Below are 21,894 nucleotides of genomic sequence, written 5' to 3'. Positions count from 1 at the left end.
TTGGGCTTTTATCATAGTTTCTTTAAAAAGAATAAAAGCCTAAGTTATATCTCCAAAGCATTCTCTGAAATAATGTCAATATTCCTGTTTAAAGCATGGATGCTTGCTAACATGTTTCAATGAAGGGACAGATGTCAATATGAAATAATTCTGCAAATTCAGCATATACTTTTTGATATCACCTCAGTAATATGTATTAAAAGCCATCTTGTCAATACAATAACAAAAAGCATAAATATCTTCAGAAAAAGCATTTCTCAATTATTAAAAAATCAGGAAGGAGGAACACAAAGGACAGGAATACTGATCAGATGGTAAAGGTTTAAAAAATTATGCTTCTATTTCCTCAAGTACCCTGTCAACAAAAAAGTCTACTTTTTATAAAGATTCTAAAGTTTGAGAGTTAAAATATCAGCCCTACCACTTTATTTTAATGTCCAATTTTCATTTTCTGACACTGCCCAGACACCTAATTATATGGTTACTTCAGATAATCAAAGCAATCCATTCAGACACCATAATCTGTTTCTTCATTGAGTCAATCTAGTACAGAAATGACGTAAGAAAAGAGTGGATTATAGACCTTTGAAAAGTAGAACCACAGATGGTCCTCTGATCCTGATTATTTCTAACAGGAATTCTTAAAAAATAATCCTAATGACCATGAAGGACCGTCATATCACCAAAACCAAAAAATGACAAACTGAACCTATTCTAGGAAAATTACTTACGCCTGAGCCAACAAATCAAATTAACATGTTGTTTATAAAGTGGCTTTAAAAAAAGCTACTAATACATTTGCTGATATAGCTAATAGGAATCATTTATTGACATTTGCAAAAATCACACAAACAATAAAGTGCTTAATTTTTATGGAAGTCTCTTTGTGAAAGGAAATACTTTTATATTTTCCAAAAGGCTTGACTTCAGATAGGGGAGGTAGGTGAAGATAATAGAAGCCTTGAGTGAGAATGAGGTGCCACAGCCAACCGTGTTCATCACTGAAATCCCGTGAGATTGCAAAAAGGGGAGATGGTGTGGCAATAATAAACATGGAGATCGATAATACAATGATAACATCAAATCCTAGTCATTGATAAAATGAAATATTTGTAAAGTGATTTGCAAACCTTACGCTGTTGTTCAGTTGTGTCTGAGGCTTGAGATACTAGAGTGGTTTGTCATTTTCTTCTACGGCTCATTTTACAGGTGAGAGCACTGAGGCAAACAGGGTTAAGTGACTTGCCCAGGATCACAGAGCTAGGCCCTGTGGCAAGATTTGAAGCCAGGAAGATGAGTCTTCCTGACTCCAGGCATGGCATTCTATCCTCTGTGCCACCTAACTGCACCTTGCAAACCTTGAGGTGCTATATAAATGCTAGCAGTTGTTGCTGCTGCTTCTGATACTGATGATACTATTACTACTACTACCATCACCACTACCTCCACCTTATCCCATTAGGATAATCAAAATCTCTTGTGGGAATAGGGAAAAGGAGAATTAACTCAGTTTTGAGCTGTTTTAATTCTATAGACTTGCTCTTGGGGAATAGGAAATCCCATGCTGTTTTATGCAATAATGAAGTTTCTATGTTCCATTCAATTAGAACTCCCAATAACTGTAATAAAAGGAAAGTAGTAGTATTAAAAAGTGTAGATTTCTAATGGGGAGGAGGATTTTCACAAATATTAACATTTTCCTCCTCACTTCTTATACATGGAAAATCTGTCTCATTTTTATCACGTTCTGTAACAATGCAGTATATACATGCAGGGCAAGAGAAATGACTTACCCACAAAACCTTCTCCACCAACCAGTTTCAGTGCAATTTTATCAGCCAATACTGAAGAGTTGCCATGAGCAATATTAGCGAAGGGGCCAGCATGAACAAACACAGGTGTTCCCTGTAGCATTAGAAAAATAAAATTTCAAAGAACAAAGATGCATATCAGCTTTGAACACAAAGAATGGTGAAAAATGACTACTATGGAAATGTTTTACATGATTGTACATGGATAAGCTATATTTGATTGCTTACCATTTTAGAAGGGGGAGGAGGAGAGAGAGGGATAGAATTTGGAACTCAAAAGTTAAAAAATAAATGTTAAAAATTGTTTTAACATAATTGGGAAAAAATAAAATATATTTTTAAAAAAAGAATGGTAGAGCTGCAGAGGATATATTTAGAGCTAGAAGAGACTTTAAAAAAGTCTAGTACAAAACACAGCAAAAGCTGAGGACACTTAACTGGGAATCAGGAATCTGAAAATGGGATTCTTGAGGTCTAAATGGGAGCACAAGAAAGGGCATCTGAGTTTTTCATGTCACACTTGGACTATGAGTGGAACACCACTGAATGCACAGAGGGGCTATATATAGCAAGAAGACCTTATAAATACAGAACAGGTCTTCCCACTTTTGAGATATTAAGATATACCAAGTGGAGGAAGGAAGGAACCAAGCATTTAATAAATATCTACTATGTGCTGGGTACAGTGCTAAAAGTTTTACAAGTACTCTCTCATCTGATCCTCATCATAACTCCTGTACTATTATTATAGTCGTTTCACACTTGAGGAAACTGAGGCAGACAGAGGTTAAATGACCTGCCTAGGGTCACAGAGTTTATCCATTGTGTCATCTAGTTGTCTCTAAGAGGGACAACACAATATATTCTTAAGTTATTTCAAGAGCAATAGTTTCATTAGATTTGAATAAGGTGAGAGCCATCCAGACCTTAGGTCAAAGAAAATAGTGCCTTGCTTCTGTGGTATCATTGAAAGGGTTGTATGATCATTTAATTTGGTAAATAAACTTTCTCATGATGGCAAAGACTGTTTTTGCTTTTTTTTTCTTTTTGTTTCCCAGTGCTTATCATGGTACCTGGCACACAGTAAGCAAATGCTGGTCAACTCATTTATCATAAGAATGTAGATGAGGAGCTCAGGGGAACCATACAAGTCATCCAGTTAGACCCCTGCGTTACAGATGAGGACATGAAGCCACAGGGGGCTAAATGACTTGTTTCTGGTAACTTCCATATGGGTGCTAAATCACGGAGCCAGGATACGAACTACGTCTTATAACTTTTAAATTCACCATTCTTTCCATTTCCATGATTTATTTATTTTTTTGCAGTACTTAACATGTAATGATTAGCAATGTTTATAGGACACTTCTGGACTAAATCCCACCGAGAAGGAATGGGCAGAAAGTAAAACTGCTGTTTTGAACAAATTAAATAATTGCACTTATCCAGTTCAGTCTTTCTACTATTTAAAAGAGTCAATGAGAAGTCAAAACAATAATAACAAATTTATTCTATGTTTGTTTAATCACTGCAGTGGAATGGATATATTTTTTAACACTGCCAAGCTAGATGTATCTTACACTGTATGAAAGGGGAAATTGGGAAAGTTTGGTCTAGTTGGCCTAAAAAATGGATGTTTAATTTCAAAGAAAACTTGTTCAAGAACAAATTAATCTGTTAATTCAAAAGAAGCCAGAACCCTCAGAACACCTCCAGAAACTAATATTCTTAAGTACGGTTTGGGTGGGTCTGGTTCAAAAGCTTCTTTTAGGCTATTGTTACATATTTCATACTGGATTTGTTACTGAGAAATTATTTCATTTAAATCCTCAAGGATGTTTTAATCCTAAAAGATGGTTCTTACATATGCCAGAAATTTGTTAACCACTAAGATATCAAAGGCAAGAAAAAGAATAATGCATTAAATATTTTGTTAATTCTTAGTAAAGGAAAAAGAAAAGAGTTCTCACAAAGGGCCAAGTTTGACTTTATTATACTTTTAGGCTCATCATTTTCACCATAATTACAATTACATTTCATCTATACTAATGTATTCTTACATTTCAAAATAGATGGCAGGTTTTTATTTTACAAAATCATCCTAGACAAAGCTGATCCAATACTATTTAGGGCCTGAACACATGAAACCAGAAGCTCCATCTGTGAAAACACAGGCAGTTCTTTTATTTAACTCAGTGGGAAAACAAGGATAGAGGTAGGGGCCTTGGGGTAAGAAAGATGGAAAATTCCCATGAACCATGACAGGCTCTTTGCTGAACATGTTTTAAGGATGAAAGAACAGAACAAAAGTCAGAAGAAAACAAAAAAAAAAATTACTAAGAATGAAAAATATATAGATTATCAGCATTACTGGATCATGGCCTTAAGCTCAATACTGACTTCTTGCCCTCCCAACATCCTCAAGGATGTAATAATAAGGCATCAATAAAGTCATTTAAATGTACATAAAACTTATTGGGACCAGAAAGTTCTGCATATGACTCTTTGCTCTCCATTAAATTCCATTCCTCTGTAGACAAATCTTCTCTAATCTTTGGGAACAGAAGAAACAGCAGGACAAAGTTTCCTCAACCTGCCAACTTGTCCAATCTTAAAGGTTTCTGGCCCGCAACAGATCAAGGTCATTAGTTCAACCATTCTCAGGAATGGCAGTTGACTTTACCCAGTATTCTATAGCCACAGACTGAACCTTTAATGCTATCACACCACTTGCCTCATAAAACAAAGAGGGACCAGGTGATGGGGAATTGATAATCAGCACAAATTGCCAGTGCTGGAAAAATAACCCAAGAAGTTCATGGCCACTATGGTCAGCCATGCCATTTTCTATATACAAAGTTGTTGTTGAGTCATTTTTCAGTCATGTCCAACTCTCCGTGATTTCATTTGGGGTTTTCTTGGCAAAGACACTGGAGCGGTTTCCTATTTCCTCCTCCAGTTCATTTTACAGATAAGGAAACTGAGGCAGACAGGGTTAAGTGACTTGCCTAGGTTCACACAGTTAAGTGTCTGAGGTTAGATTTGAACTCAGAAAAGAGGAATCTTCCTGGATTCCAGGCCCTGTACTCTATCCACTGCACCACCTAGCTGCAGCATATTAAATACAATATGTACAGCATGTTAAGCTGTGGCACGTTAAATAAAATGATTCACAAATAACTACCAGGATAGTATATTATAACATAGTATAATATAGAGAATGCTAGACTGGTGGTTAGGAGTTCTGGGTTCAAGTTCTGATTTTGCCTAGATACATGACCTACAGGCATGTAACTTAGATTTTCTAGACCCCAGTTCCCTCATCTACAAAATAAAGGCTTGGATTTTGACTTTAAAGGTCTTTATATGATAACTGAGGATTTTCACAATTTTTTCATGCTATATTATTTATTTTTATTTTTCTAAAGGTTTCTTTTGTTCTTCAGGCTGAAAAGACACAAATGGCTGATTGGTAAAGATATTTTATGAGAGCAAAACACACTTCATAAGAGAAGACAATGAATAAAAATCAGACTGATTGAACTCAAAGGGAACACAGAGTCTACCTAGGCTTTCAGTGAACTAGGTGAAGAACCTTGGGAACTTAAAAGTGACTAATAGAAGGTTAAGAATAGAAAGTGAGAGGTGGCTAGATGGTGTTGTAGATAGAGCGATAGAGCATTGGCTCTGGAGTCAGAAGGACCTGAGTTCAAACCCAGCATCAGACACTTACTGGCTATGTGACCCTGAGCATGTCATTTAACTGGACTGCCTTAAGAGGGGAAAAATTAGTAAAGCGATTGAAGTCCAGAATGGAGGCCTCTTCCACTCCTATGCTGGGAGTTTGTCTAAGTACATTAGATTGTAAATTCTTTGACTCTTTCACTGCTTAAGTGAAATGGCAATGAACAGACACAATAAATATTGACTGACTTTGTTCTAAGGTCTGAAAGAAAAGATAACATTGTTTGAAATCACATTTTCTTAAAGGATCCAAAATCTATGTATATGCATTTATAAGAGACTGACTGTATGATCCAAATGACCAAGTTAGTTCCCAGCACAGTTAATGGTATACGGAAAACAGTTACCTTCATTTGGGTACTTGGGGGTTGAAGAACTAACTAAAGCAGGAGTAGAGAAGCTGCGGCCTTCTAAATGCTTAAGTATGGCCTTTTGACTGAATCCAAATTTAAAACTTTTAAATTAAATTAAATTTGGAATCAGTGCAAAGGCAGCACTTAAGGATTCAGACAGCCACATATGACCTTAAGGCCGCAGGTTCCCCACCGCTCTGAACTAAAGGAGAATCTAATCTCATAACCTGCTAGACCTCAGACTTCAGACACTCTCAGAGAGGTAAACAATGGTCAAGCCTAGGTGGTTCCTCCCTTTCCAAGGATCTAGAACATATATAATGTTAAAAGTCATCTAGATCAACCTCCTCATTTTATAGAAGAAGAACAATTCATAGAGGTAGTGTGGTAAGTAGAAACAGGGAAGTCAGGGTCAAGTTCTCTAGCTGATGCTCAGTAACTTAGGGGTTAATGCTCTTCTTACAGCCGACCTCACAGGGTTGTTTGAAAGGACTGTGTCAGCTGTAAAGTCCTACACATACATGAGCAATGATTACTACTTTCTACTACTCCCTCAACTTCCCCTTTGTCTCCCCTTTTAGAATATAAGCACTTTGAGGACAGGGATTCTGTTTTTTGTAATTTTATTCCCAGATTTTAGTATGGTTGGTGCTTCGCACAGAGTAAGAGACTAATAAATGTTTTATCTTTCCTTCATTTATTCAGCCAATTCTCAATACAGTGTTGTAGATTGGGCATTGCCCTTGGGAGTTAGCACCTTGGGTTCATGTTTCAGATGTATGACCTTGGGCAAGTCATTTTATCACTCTGCCTCAGTTTCTTTACTTCTAAAATGAGAGTGATACTAGGTAGTTTCTCAGTCCTCTTCTATCTCTAGATCTGGGACCCCTCTTGTCAACAGAGATAGAAGCATCTTAATAGTTAATGCAGCACCTTGTAATGTTCTGTGGAACCGTAGGTCGCATATAACATGTTCCCACATTCAAAAACACATTCCCAGAGTGAGATTACTTTAAATTATCCTTTCTTTTAGATTACAAATGCAACTGACTAATGAGGATAATCCATCCAACCTTGACTACACTTAATATTAGGACTGTAGAGTGCATTCATCTTTAAGATGCTTTCAGCTGAAGCTTATCTTGTTTGAACTGCCCACCTTCTTGGCAAACTTTTCCGAATATCTTCTGGCTTGAAAGCAAAATATTCCTGATCTCATTAAGAACAATCAAGATTATTTTACCTGCAACTCAACTAACTTCCTGAATGGGATGGGTAATTTGTACCATCAAACAGCTAATTAATTGAAGCTATGAATTAAATCAGCTCTTTGAAGTTGCAAAAAGTTGACTGTGTGGGAAAAGAGAGAGAAAAAAAAGGCCACACAACACTTTGTTTTGAACCTTCCTGAAATACTTACTGCAGATTGTATTCAACTATCTATGGGTCTTCTCCCCCAGTTATACTATCTGCTCCATGATGGCAGGGATGCTTGTCTCATCCAAGCACTGTGTCTGCCCCATTATCTAGCACAGGGTTCTGCACATTTAATGTGGGCGTGTAATCTTCATTTGTTCAAATGAAGATGTGAAATGCCAGATTTTGGTCTTAACATGACCATGAGGATATAATGAAAACATTATTTAATTCTTATTACCAAAGGGCAGAGAGAAAACCGACTAAAGAACAACTTCTAAAAGTAATGATAACTGTCAAATTTTGAGGTAATTACATACGTCCTGTGAGGAAATTGTTGCCTAATAGAAATTGATCTGGTTCATGAACAGTTTTATTATTTAGCTGCTTAACAAATACTTATATATTATTAATGAAATACTAGAGTATGCTTTTCCTCCCAAAACAAGTGATTTCAATGATGTAGGGAATTCCCTCTCTAACTCCCAGTCCAGACTGGCAATCGCTTTGCAATTTTAATCTCAGAAAACTGATAAGAGAACTGAGAAGCTTGTGAAGACAGTTGTATCGAGAGGACTTAAATCAAATAGTCCTGACTGAAGTGAACTCTCTATTCATTCTATTTTCATCATAATGGTTTTATATAGATCTAGACTAACAAAAATATATAGTTATATATAGTGATAATGGTTACATATGGTTTTATATTTAGGATCATAATGGTTATATATACATAATATATAATATATACATACACATACATATATATGTATACACACATCTCAGTGCTACTCAAAATCAAATGCAGATAGCTAATACCCACATTTAATTAAAAATTACATTGCAATCACATAATTTAAAAATGATATAGCACTTTAAAATTACATGGTAAATCAGAGAAAAGAAAAGAGAAATAAATATAAGATTGAGTTCAATTAGGACAATTTCAGGGTTTATTCCCTTCAGAAAAAAGAAACAATCTATAAAAGTGACATTGGGTGGAAACTGCATCATCCTACAACCATTTTTTAGTTATTTACTACTTTAGTTAGGAAAACAAGATCTTCAAGTGGACTGAAAGATGAACTTGGCAGTGTAGCAAATGGGCTTCCTCTTTTAGTCACTATTTGGAGTATAAGTTATTCCCTGATTTGATTTTCTTTCTTTTGTCAATAGCCCATTATCAGCTGAAACGTTGCCAACATGGCTAACTTTGAATCAGATTACATTTCTTTGGCTCAGAAAAGAACTGACTGTTCTGTCATGACAACAATTGTGGGGAAAACTTATAACTGCAAATATAAGGGGTACCCATGGTTCAGCAAAGGAGGGAGGGAAGGGCATAAGAAGGAGGAGAGTAGTGAAAATTATAAAGAAATATGTGAAATCAGTCACTAAAAAAAAGCTCACCTCTAAGGTCTGCATCAGAGTTGGCTTAATTGCATCCTTCATCAAAACAGTCAAAGCTCCAGTCACTCCCTAAAAGAAATTAGACGTACATCAAATTTTTATGATCATTTTATTGCAATCAGATACATTAGGCTCTCCATCCTCATTTGAAAATATGTAAGCAGATACAAGTCTGAAGTCAAATTCTGATTATCTATCTAAAATTAACCATTCTGAAAACAGCCTGCAAGCCTTACAGTCACTGTCCTCTGCCATGATTCCTAGGGGGGAATTTGCACAAATAACTTATTCACTAAGTCAGTCACTCATTCAACCCATCACTCCCCTCTCCCAGTTCCTGGCTCCCAGACTTCCACGCCATGCTTTCTCATCCTGAAACTTCCCTTAGTGACTGGGGCCTGAAACATACAATCACTCTTGTAGCCTTCTCTCATCTGGAATATTCCTTACCAAGTCATACCCTTCTCCTCCTCCCACTGGTGAGTTCTTTTGCAGCCTCCTCTTTGTGGAAGGGGACAGGCCAGCCTTCATTCCCCTCTTGTCCTTCGTTCAAATCCATTCCCCCCTGCTGGACGGTTTCTTTTCAAGCCCGGCTTTTAAGCTCCCTTTTGAATAATGTCTTTTCCCATTAGAATGTGAGCTTCTTAAGGGCAGGGACCATGTTTCTTGGTTTTTTTTTTCTTTGCATGTATCTGTATCCTTCATGCTTAGCATTGTGCCTTGGACAAATAAGTGCTTAAATGCATGTTTCCTTCCTCAGACAACTGTTAACACTACCATGACAGAGCCCTTGTGGTAGGTGGTACGGGAGATACAACAGCAATCAGTCCCTAACCCCTATGGAGCTTAAAAATCGAGCAAAGAAAACATAATATACACAAAAAGCAGGGATTAGACCTATGATTTCATTACTGTAGGGAATGCCCCGGTGAGAAACCTTTCTTTACCAATGCAGGTCGGCCTTTTTTTTTTACAACTCATAGTGTGAGAATTGCCTAGAACACTGAGCAGTTAAATGACTTGGACAGGGTACATATCAGAGGCAAGATCTGAATCCAGGCCTGTCTGTCTTTGGGATCAGCTCTCTATCCACTATCTCTCTCTACAGATAAATATACATTACATATTAATTGCAACTGCAGAATAGCATACACTAAGGTTTCAAAGACTGACAACGTCCTACAGAGGGTCAGAAAGAGAAAAGATCAGTTCTCCCTTTGGCGGGGTGGAGAGTGGTTATGGTAGTAGTGGTAGTAGTAGTAGTAGTAGTAGTAGTAGTAGTAGTAGTAGTAGTAGTAGTGGTAGTAGTAGTAGTAGTAGTAGTGGTAGTAGTAGTAGTAGTAGTACTAGTAGTAGTAGTAGTAGTAGTAGTAGTAGTAGTAAGGAAATCATCAAAGGCTTCATGGAGGGGTCAAGTGTGATGTGGACGTTGAAGGATGAGTAGGATTTCCAAAGGGGCAGGCAGGCTAACGTAGAGGGTGTAGACAGGAGTAAAAGCATTGGATACTTACAAGGAATGGCATCATGTGTAGGGTAGAGAAATGGGAGTAGGGCTTGGGTGGAGAGGAAAGAGTTGTATGAAATACATCTGCAAAATTGATGGAGGTAGAGAATCTGAACTCGATTCAGAAGACAAGAAGATACTGAAGGATTTGGGTGGACAAGTGACTTGAATATATGAGGTATCCTTACAACTTTTACTGCTGCCACTCTGCCTGGATAATTTACTTTCTTTTTCCTTGCATAATCTGATCAACATACTTACAATGAAGATACTTTTTTTTACCAAAGGATCCCTCTCTTGGGGCTATACAGTATAACTATTATTAAAAAGAAAAACTGGATCTCTGTCAAATGCAGAGGTCTCCATGTCATATCAATTATTATCTCTGAAGTCTGGACTACTCATTTAAAGATATTTCTAAAGTTTATTTTCTGACACTGGCCTCTTTGCTGTTCCTTGGACAAGACATTTTCTCTCTGGACTCCATGGCTGCCCCCATCCTTGGAATACTCTTCCTTATCTTTGCCTACTCCTGGCTTCCTTTAAGTCTCAGCTAAAATCCCACTTTCTAAAGGAAGCCTTTCCCAATCTCTCTTAGTTCTAGTGCCTTCATCAATTATTTACATCAATTATTTCCTCTTTATCCAGTTTATTGCATGTTTGTACATACTTGTTGGTCTACTGTCTCCCCTGTTGGTCTATAAACTCCCTGAGAAGAGACACTTTTAGCTTTCTTTGTATCCCTGTCGCTTAGCATGGTGTCTGGCACACAGTAGGTGCTTAATACAATTTAAGTGACTGACTGACATTACACAGTAGGCTTATTAGACAGGCAGAATTTTAGTAACAGTTTTCTGAACCATTAATAGTGGCTTGGTACTTCCATATAACCATTTCATAGTAGAATATTCCATTTTTTGTTAAAGCATTTAACTTTCATACTTTAAAATAACTTCTGTGACATAAGCAAATGTCTCTTATTTCTACAACATAACACTTATTAAGAGAAAAAAAAGCATTCTTGTTTGACAAGTACATTCCACACACTGGTGTCCTCTTGAGGTTTATAGACAGAAAAATCACAAGCTTGAAATGCTCTGTCTCCATTACAGGACAGGAGCAAAAGAAATGTAATGGTTTGATTTCCTGCAAATTATTCCTGCTTGTACTCTGCAAGGGTATAACATTAGCTGGGGAAACTGACGAAAGAAGTAATGTTCACCTGGATGGACTGCCCCAAGTAAGACGGTAGGCAATCAGCTGCTCATTTAGCCATGACACAAGTTTCTTAAATGTTGCTCCTTAAAAATTTATAGAAGCCCAAATATTATAAGTACCGCCTTGTTGAGATGGATGAAGCCTTTTGCGGCTACAATTCCCAGCATTAGCTATGGTGATCCTTAATGCACTTCTAGTAAATACCATTCTTGCTAATATCAAATATTTTACAATCTATGACAAAGAGATGCCTGGAAGCATCTGTCAAATCTTTAGTTGTGGAAAGCAAGTAACTTTCATTATTTAAAACTATTTAATTTTGTATGAAAATCTCACTGCAGAGTTCTTAATTAAGAGAATGAAAAAACTGGATAAGGTACTTTGAGAACTAAGAAACATAAATGATAAGAATTAGCATTTACATACTGCCTACCATGTGCTAGGCACTGTACTAAGAACTTTACAAATAGAATCTTATTTGACTGTCATCACAGCTGTGGGAGATAGGTACTATTATCATCTGTTTTACAGGGAACAGACAGGCAAACAAAGGGTAAGTCACTTGCCTAGTAACTGTCTAAAACTGGATTTGAACTCACGTCTTCCTGATTCCAAGTCTGTTGCTCAATCTACTGTACCACTTATCTGGCAATGACGATCCTAAGGTCAAATAGCTGGTATATGTCTGGGATAGGATTTGAACCCAGGACTTTCCGACTCTATCCACCAAGGATGGTTATTATTCATTTTGTTTGTTACCTTTGTCATTTACTGTGACTTCTAATTGGCCCCTCCAGGACCTGTTCACTAACCCCAGCCATACCAGTTGCATCTCCAGCTAGCCTATATTACCTTATCACAGTGCTGCCAACTTCCTCCCCCTGTCTGGAACTCTCTCCTTACCTCCACCTCTGTAAATCCCCACCTTTCTTCAGAGGTAGCTAGGTGGCTCAGGAAAACTCAACCTTAGACACTGACTAGCTGTGTGACCCTGGTTAAGTTAGCCTCTCTCAACCTCAGTTTCCACAACTGGAAAATGGCAATCATTATAGCATTTTCTTCCTAGGACACCAAAAAGGTGAGGCAATAATAATACTGGAAGACAGTCTACACTAGTCTTTCTTTTTTAATACAAAGACTAATATCTCAAGCATACCTAATCCTCCTAGGGAAAGCAGGATGGTGTGAAGATAGATAACTGAGAACTTCTCTCACACTCTGATGTCTGGTTCTGACACATAGGAAGAATGAAGAAACAAGATACGCATATTGCATCACTTCAATCATGCATTCATTCCCAGGTGTGTAGCTATAAATGGGGGTCTTGCTCAGGGAGAAAACATCTTGTTGAGATTATTTCTAGAAGGCTATTCTTACCCTCAATTTGTGGTGAATGTATATAAATTCCTGCCCTCAAGCTTACATTCCACTAGTGGGAAATAACACATACACAGACAAGAAAATATTATATACAGGTAGGTAGAGTTAGTATAATTGGGGAAGGGGGAAGCACTAATATCTACGCAGAATTAGGAAAGCTCTCACATAGGAGGTAGTGTTCGAGTGGGAAATTGAAAGGAATTATGGATTGTAAGAGGCAGAAATGAGGAGGGAGAGTAGAGAATGGACTGGCATGGGGAAACATCTTTGGAAGGCAGACCCACCAGCAGGCTATAGCAACAGACCAGGTGTGAAGGGATGAGGGCCAGCACAAGGGTGGTGAGAGAAGGGCTCATGTACAACAGATGCTTCCATCTGACTACAACTGACAGGCTATGGAAACAAATTGGATGTGGGAGACAGAAGTGAGGGGTCAAAATTATTACCTAGGGAGCAAGCCCGGGGGACAGGGAGGATGGTAGTGCCCTCAAAAGTAAGATGGAAGTCTGGAAGAGGAGAGTTTGGGGAAAACGATATGCAAAAGTAGAGGTCACAAGAGATACTAGGGAAGGATAAATATATCTGAGAACTATCAGCACTGAAATGATAATATAGTCCTTGGGAACGGATGAGATCATTAAGTAAAATGGTAAAAAGGCAAGGGTCAAAGCCTTATGGGAAATTCACAGGCATTGTACTAAGAAATTCACAGAGACCTGGTTAATGATAACAACAAAAGAGACTGAGAAGGAGCAGTCAGACAGGAAGGCGGAGAACCAGGAGAGTAGAGTTCAAAAAACCTAGATAGAGAATCAAGAAGAGAGTGATCAGCAGTGTCAAAGGCTGAAGTAAGAGATCGCCAGCATTAGTCTATAACAGATCATCAATACTTCTGAAGGAGGGATAACTAGCTCCGCTGGATCTGGAGTCAAGAAGACTCCTCTTCCTGAGTTCAAATCTAGCCTCAGACCCTTACTACCTCCCTGACCCTGGGGCAAATCACTTAACCCTGTTTACCTCAGTTTCCTCATTTGTAAAATGAACCATAGAAAGAAATGGTAAACCACTTCAGTATCTTTGTCAAGAAAACTCCAAAAGGGGATACAAAGAGTCAGACAAGACTGAACAACAACAAATAAAGTGGAGGCAAAAAGTATAAATAGCTTTTTTTTTATTTTTAGAATTTAGCTGAGAAAGGGAAGATAAAATAAAAGAGGATAGGTACAAGGGAATGGCTAGGTTAAGAGAAGGTTTTTTAAAGGATGTGGGAAATGTGGGCACATTTGTAGGCAGCAGGGAAGAAACCAGTGAATAGAGTTTGAAGATTAGGAGAGGGAAGGACCAACAAGTCAAGGTCAGGAAAATCAGAGAGGAAGGAATCAGGGCCTTGGTAAGGAAGAAGCGTACTTCATTCTCAAAGACTGAAAGAAAGGAAGAGGAAGTCAAGGGAACTTGGAGTGTAGAATTGGGACCAGGCAGCTCACAATGGATGGTCAAAGGATACTAGGGTAGAAAGGAAGGAATTCATTAAAAATTTTTTTCTCTCCATTCTTTTAAAGACACAGGGCTGGCAATCTTTTTATTTCAAAGTGGAAGATAAAGCCCAATACTGATTTGCAGTTATTTTCTTATCTATATGAAAAAGTACAGCTTATAGGGGAGAAAAAGGGATATATTACTTCTTAAATTTTCAATTATGTAAGTATGGATGCTAATTCTTTGAACTCCTAAAGACCAAACTTAAAGAGCAAGTAGGAAACTTGCTACTCTTTTTAGGAAACCAAAATAAAAAGTTTCAAAGTAGGGGTTTTTGATCTGTGCCTCCATTTATGAACCTACCAAATCATCAGCAGTTACAGGTTGTCCTTTTTTGTCACTGGCCACCACCATTCTCCCCAGACGGTTTTTCATATCTTTCAGGCTATCTGTTAGTGCCAAAACAGCCATGATCTCACTTGCGACAGCAATGTCAAACTGGGCCTGAAGCAGACAAAGCAAAAGAATTTTTAATCACGTAGATGCATTTCACAGTGTTCTTAAAAGAATAAAGGTCTATACTGAGCCAGAAGAATATATTTCTTTGCCCATCCTTCTCTTGTTCAGTCTCACTTATCCATTTAATGAATATTAATTAATCACTTACTGTACCTTGGAAAACACTGCCAATGTTTCTCTTTTCTATCCATATTTTCTGCCTTTCCTCTTTTATGAGAGTCTATTTGATGAAATGAGATTAGTATTTGTAAAGTTCTCAGCACAGTGCCTAGCATAAAGGTAGGAACTATAGAAATGTTCATTCTCTTTCCTATCTCCTTCCTCCTTTGCATGTAGTTTATGCCTCCTAAGCAAAAAAAAAAGGTAAGGAACAGAAAGGGGGAGAAAACCACCCCACAACAGAGTAACGTTTGTGAATTCAAATGAGAATGTTTGCAATGCACAGTTCCTGGCAAACAGCAGGTACTACATAAATGCCTATTCTCTTTCTTATTTCCTTTCTTCTTTGCACTTAATCTATCAGTCAAGAAAATCATATTTGCCTCCCTAGCAAAAAATAAAGAACAGAAAGGAGGTAGAAATTCATCAAAACAACTCTTCCCCTCCCCCAGTCACAACAAACAGAAGAACATTTGTGAATTCATTCCTTCTGATCCCAGAAATTTTGTGGAGACTTTTTTTTTCTAGCTCATTGGATTTTCACATCTGTTTCCAAGACTATGGCCTTGATTAGGAAGTAATGGAAAAACCTTTTGGATTAGCTAGATTTCATTAGCTGGAAAGTTCACCACAGAATCAATTAATTTTGCAGATTGCACAAAATCTTTAAACTTTTCAGCGCTTAAGATTAGATGAACGATTTTATTTCTAACAGCCCACATGATGTTCTCTCCTGTGACTGTGCTCATAAAGCAAGCCAGAAAGAAATAGAAGGACAAAAGAACTTCAAGGACATTGGGCAGACTTCTGAGGTCTCCTTTGATGGTTTAAACACGATAAAAGTTTTTTTGGTCAAAGGCATTCCATTCAAGGTGTATTTATTAAGTACCGATGCTAGACTAAGCTCTGTGTTGGGTATTGGGGAAATAAAGGCAAAAGCGAATAGTTCCATATCCTCTAGGAAAATTCTACTGATCCTTTGCTAATCCTACTCACCTCTTTCCCAAAATCCAAGGAAGGTGTAAGCCACACAGACCATAAGTTGAAATTTTGAGAAATTATACCCAAGAGAAACCACAGCAAAAAAGTGATATCATCCATGACCTGCTTGAAGCAGGGAAAAATCCAGCACCTGTTTACTTAATTCCTGTCAGCATCTCAGTGTGGATTTCTATTTTGGCCAAACTGTTGAACCTTCTCTGAAAGCCATTCATGATTAGATATGCCTATGTAAGAAACAATTATAACCTTGAACTTGGAGGGGCGGGGGAGAATAGGACTATTCACCTTAAAAATTATGATTATTAAGTGAAGACTCCTTCTAAAATAATAAAAATTCAAAAGTTAGTACCAAAGAGCCAAAGGTCAAATCTGAATAAGTGATTTAGTAAACCAAAGTTAAAAACAGTCATCATTTTCAAATTTCACTTTCAGTTAGTGACTTAATAGATTTTTATTTCTGTCAAAAGGCTTCTATAGCTAGTTACACTTTTCAAACAAAACAAAGAATCTGAGTTGGCTCTTGGATATGCTAATAAAACTTAAAAAAATTTAGAACTTCACTGTATTTAGCTAGAACATAGTTTTTAAATCAAGAAATTCCTTAAGTGCTATCATACAACAAAGGTAGCTTGTTAATCTTTTCAGTTTTCATTTGGTTCTTTTAGTAACCTACAGACACACAGCCTTACATGAGTTATTTGCTAATAAAACCACTAAGAACTATGGACCTGTCCTTTCCAAGCAAGACAACTGGATACACTTCCAGACGGAATGTCATGGGGACCTTCCCCAAACCCGGCTGAATAGTAACAGTGGTAATTAGCTAGTTATTGTGGGTGAAGAGAAAGGCAGTGAAACTTAACTCAGCTTAACCCCTTCAAACCAGGGAAGCATCCTTTCCTTAGCTGTAAATTTACTTACCTGACGAAAGAATCCCTTTTCTGTCTTAGCCTGCCCAATGGTTATTTTTCGTAGAAATCGGTCATTTGTGTCCAAAACTGAAAGATAAGAGAAAAGATTAAAGTAGGCTAACAAACAAATTCTAATTTTCCTAAACTTCTTTATTCATTAATGTATACTGAGTAACGTCCTGCTACATATTTTAGGCTGCATCAAAATGACAACAAAATCAACAGTTCTCAGCAAACAAGGCAAAATGTCTTAAACCACAGAATTTGTTACCATAATTTAGACCTGTTCACACTTGTCTCTGTATATATTTCTTTAAGTTTATTCATTAGAACATTCAATAAACATTTATTAAGAACCAATTACTATAAAGCAAGGCACTGTGCTAGGAGCTTAGGGCAGGGGGCTGGGTACAAAAAGACATAGACAGATGATCTTCTGAAGAAATGTCCAGTCTAGTTGAAAGGAAAGATATAATTTCATAGCCATGAAAATGGGCATCTGGAAAAAAACCAGAAGGCATGCTAACATAATAGAAAGAAAACTTTATTTAGAATCAAGAGACTTTATTACACATTAACTGTATAACCTCAGACAAATCGTAACTCTGATTCTCTGATTCCTCACAAAATGGGGGAATCAGACTGATTTCTGAGATGCCCACCAGCTCTAAATCTTATAACACAAAATACAGAGGACAGGTCTAGGGACAAGACCACATGAGAGGAAACTCAGAATTTCTGATTTGGAAGCAATCTCAGAGGCCATTTAATTCAATTCATACTATAAAAGGAACCTCACTATGAAATACTCAAGTGGTCACCCAATTTGTGCTTAAAGACTTCCCAGTGAAAGACAACTTTACTGTTGGATAGCTCCAGCTATTAGGAATTTTTTCCTTAAATTAAGCCCAAATTTGTCCATTTGCAATTTCTACCCATGGCTCCTACTTCTGCCTTCTGGGCTAGACATAATAAATCTTACCCTTGTTCCATTAGACAGTCTTTCAAATACTAATATTCTCAGTTCTCCATTTCCCCCTTTTTTCTGGGGTAAACATATCCTGTTTGTTCAACTGATCTTTGTGGTTTGGACTTGAGGCTCTTCACCGTTTCATTTTATCAGTGTTTTTCTTAAAATGTGATGCTAAAAAGCTGTACACAATGAAGTGGTGGGGAGGGAATGGAGCTATATAAAAGATGGATGACAAAGGGGACAGAATGGAGACAAGAAAGACAGCTAGGAGGTTAAGACAATAGTCTAGCTAAGAAGGCATGAGGGCCTGTCCTGGGTTAGTTGCCAAGGGAATTAAGAGGAAGGGACAGATGTGAGAAAGACAAGGGAGGCAGAGCTGACAGCACTTGGCAGTTGACAAGATGTGTGGGATGAGGTAAAGGAAAGGCTCAGATTAGAGCTAGGGTCATTGAAAGGATGACTGTGCCATTAACAGAAATGGAGAAACTATAGTGAGAGATTTAAGGTAACTGGTATTAAGGTAGCTTTGTAAAGGGAGTAGAAAACACCTAGAAACTGAAAAATTCCCTTCCTATTTTTACTTGTCCATCCCTACTTGCCCTTTAACCAATCAGTGAGTAAGCAATGTATATGATTTTAAGCCAGTCAAACTGATATAAAATCTCATGGAAAAAAATAAACTGAAAGGCAGGTAAAACTTACTGAAATTCTTACAGGCTGCTACCATTTCTGCCTGAGGCCTGTGGCATACATGGTTACATTAAAATATGCCATTTGAAAAGATTACAACTTGATTTTTGACCCAGCAATATCACTTCTAGGACGGTATCCCAAAGAGATCATAAAAATAGGAAAGGGTCCCACATGTACAAAAATATTTATATCAGCTCTCTTGTAGCAGCCAAGAACTGGAAATCAAGGGGATGCCCATCAACTGGGGAATGGCTAAACAAGTTGTGGTATATGAATGTAATGGAATACTACTGTGCTATATGAAATGATGAACAAGAAGACTTCAGGGAGGCCTGGAAGGACTTATACGTACTGATGCTGAGTGAAAGGAGCAGAACCAGGACAACTTTGTACACAGTAACAACCACAGTGTATGAGGAATTCTTCTGGTAGACCTAGCCCCTCATAGCAATGCAAGGACCTAAAAAATTCACAATGGACTCAAGGCAAAATGTCATCCATGTCTAGAGAAAGAACTATGGAACTGGATCATAGAATGAAGCAGACCATTTTCTCTTGTTTAATGTTTTGTTTTGGTTTTTCTCATGGTTTCTCCCATTCATTTTAATTCTTCTATGCAACATGACTAAGGTGAAAATGTATTTACTAAGAATATATATGTAGAGTCCATACAAGATTGCATGCTGTCTTAGGGAGAGAGTGGGGAGGGAGGTGGAGTAAATCTAAGATTTATGGAAGTGATTGCAGAAAACTGAAAACAAATATATTAATTTTAAAAAAGATTACAACTTGGTTACAAAAAAGAAAAAAGGACAGTTCTTTCTCAGATCTGTACTATACACAACCTTGGCATAGGAGTGAAGTTTTCTTTTTATCAAATTTCAAAAAAAGGCTAACAACCAAAGTTCAGCTGTTTTCCATTTAACAAAGTTAAAAAAAACTCAACAAAACACATACACACACAAAAACCTCAGACAAGAAAGCAGCTGGGGAAATCTTTGGGAGTCGGTGGCATCAAAAGCCCATCTGTATCTTCAGGATGCCATCTGTACTAGAGGGTTTCTCACAATTTACAATTTTATTGATGCTGAGGAAAAATTGTATGAAAGAGCCAGAGAGAAATAATCATAGGTCACATTTACATAGTAGCTTCAATAAATGAGAAAGTGACTTGAGACATCTCTCAAGCTCAGTATGAAGACAGATAGTAGAAAGAAAATTCCAAGTAAATGATAAGTATTTCTATAAACTCATCTAAGCTAAAAGGCTTCAAATCTTGGTCAACTCATGGAATTTAATCTCATAGTGAAGGTTTGTCTGGTTATTTTTGTTACCTAATTTTCTTTGAGGCCTAACAGAGACGCCATGCCAGGAAACTGAATCGCTTCCATTTGAACTGTCTTAGGAAGATTCTGAGGATCACCTGGCAGGATAAAGTAGCAGACACTGACACTGAAGTCCATGCTTGAGCCTAATTGCCAAGCATTCAAACTATGCTTAAGAGAGCATAACTGATAGGCTGGCCACGTTGTTCCAATGTAAAATGTACGCTTGCCAAAAAGACTATTTTATGGAGAACTCGCATGGGGCAGGTGATCACATGATGGTCAGAGGAAGCGATACAAGGACACTCTCAAGAACTTTGCATTTGACTGTACAGCATGGAAGACACTGGCTCAGCATGGCATGGCCAGATCAGAAAGGGTGCTGTGCTCTTTGAACAAAGCAGAATTGAGACAGCACAAAGTAAACATAGGATGCACAAATGTGGGGTATCCACCCGAAATATTCACTTGGACTACCTGTGCCCAACCTGTGGTAGAGCATTCCGAGATCATACTGGTCTGATCAGCCACAGTCGGACACACTGAAATTTCACTTTATCATGGCGATGTCATTTTGGTCCTCTTCAAAGATGAAGGACAACAACCAATCAACCAAACAACCTAACACAATTCCTGCTCACTAATCTCTCATGGCTGAAGAACACACATAATACATATATGTCAGCTCTTCGTTGTAATCTTTAAATTTAGTCGTTGACACTGTGCAAATGGTCACTGCTGATACTCATGTTCTAAGTAGGACTGAGTGAGACTTGCTCACCAAAGACATCAGTCTTGACTAACAAGTGAATTGGATTTCAGTGAGGCAGGACTGTGTAAAGTCATCAGCTTTACTCTCCCTTCCAAAGTCTTTGCAGTCCAGTGGAAAGTCATGGGTCACGAGTTAAGATCTTTTTTAGGTCTCAGTTTGTCTGAGGCAACACCCATTCAGTAGTTAAAAGCTAGGTAAGAGTTGAGGTAAAAGATGGTCTGGTTTGCCTTCACAAAAGAATTGATCAGGGAGGGGAAGACCCTCAAAGTTTCTGGTCAGAATGGAAATAATTGCTATTTATACTCACTCTGAGCCATCAGAGCAAAACAATGAGCAAATGAGATTTGGGCTGGGTCCTATTATTAGAGAATCATTGAGAGCCAGAGTGCTTTGGGTTTAAAGGCAAAGACAGGTAGCTCCATTTGAATCCCAACAGGCTTTATCGAAGTCTGATTTTCCAGAGCTATATTTTCAGAAATATTAAATGACAAATATATGAGACAAAAGAGCTAATTGTCCCAGTTTAAAAATAAAAACACCCCTAAAACGATGACAGCATTAGTCAGTAGGGAAGAAAAAAGATAGCATATTGACCTAGCAAAAATTTATTGAGCCCTCACTCATTACAGAACACTGCTGTAGAAGATATGTCTGCTTGGGTAGATTCAGATTTGTTTCTCTAATAAATGACACAGATCCACAAGAGCAAAGAGAGATCCTCTGAGTCTCTGGCTTACTCAATACCAACCTGTCTTGAGGCATCATTTCCAATCCAACTTCATCCCTATCTAATGTAGATATCTAATCAGATGTTTAAAAACCTAATCTTAATAATAAAGGCAAAGCCTATATTTGCTTGAGAGAAAAAAAGTCAACGTCTAGTGTCAAAGGTTTCACGTCCCACGTCACTAACACTACAAGATGGAGGGGCTATCAATTCCAAATTCTTCTGAACCATAAGTGTTCTCATTAACACTACAACTTCCCAAACTTCATTGTCCAGGGCAGTAACATGATTCTTGTATATGCTGGAATAACTTTTAAAAGTTGTCATGTCCTTTCATATTGATCCAAGGTCACAGAATACTGACTCATTCTACCTTCCCGGAAAAAAATTAATCTGAGAATTGGTATTTGTCATAAATCATCCCATGGGAGTTTTTTTTTTTTTTAACACCAGGATCCAAGAATTGAGCTCACTGCTACATTTCTGAATCCTGCTCTAAAA

The 21,894-nt window shown here is 37.6% G+C and overlaps 1 protein-coding gene across 1 annotated transcript in view; it reads right to left on the bottom strand.

Annotated features, from left to right (window-relative positions):
* MTHFD1L (methylenetetrahydrofolate dehydrogenase (NADP+ dependent) 1 like) overlaps positions 1-21,894 on the bottom strand; it is a 211,194-nt gene that overhangs the window by 109,300 nt on the left and 80,000 nt on the right. Inside the window, exons 17-20 of the mRNA XM_072643697.1 lie at positions 16,914-16,990; positions 14,676-14,816; positions 8,735-8,803; positions 1,794-1,905 (exon numbers count right to left, since the gene is read on the bottom strand). Of these exons, the coding sequence (XP_072499798.1) occupies positions 1,794-1,905; positions 8,735-8,803; positions 14,676-14,816; positions 16,914-16,990 (399 nt within the window). The remainder of the gene's footprint in view (positions 1-1,793; positions 1,906-8,734; positions 8,804-14,675; positions 14,817-16,913; positions 16,991-21,894) is intronic.

The sequence above is a fragment of the Notamacropus eugenii genome, chromosome 2 (genome assembly GCF_028372415.1).
Source record: "Notamacropus eugenii isolate mMacEug1 chromosome 2, mMacEug1.pri_v2, whole genome shotgun sequence".
Taxonomy (NCBI): Eukaryota; Metazoa; Chordata; class Mammalia; order Diprotodontia; family Macropodidae; genus Notamacropus; species Notamacropus eugenii.
Note: the sequence above shows the minus strand (reverse complement) of the source record. Positions and strands in the feature narration are given on the sequence as shown.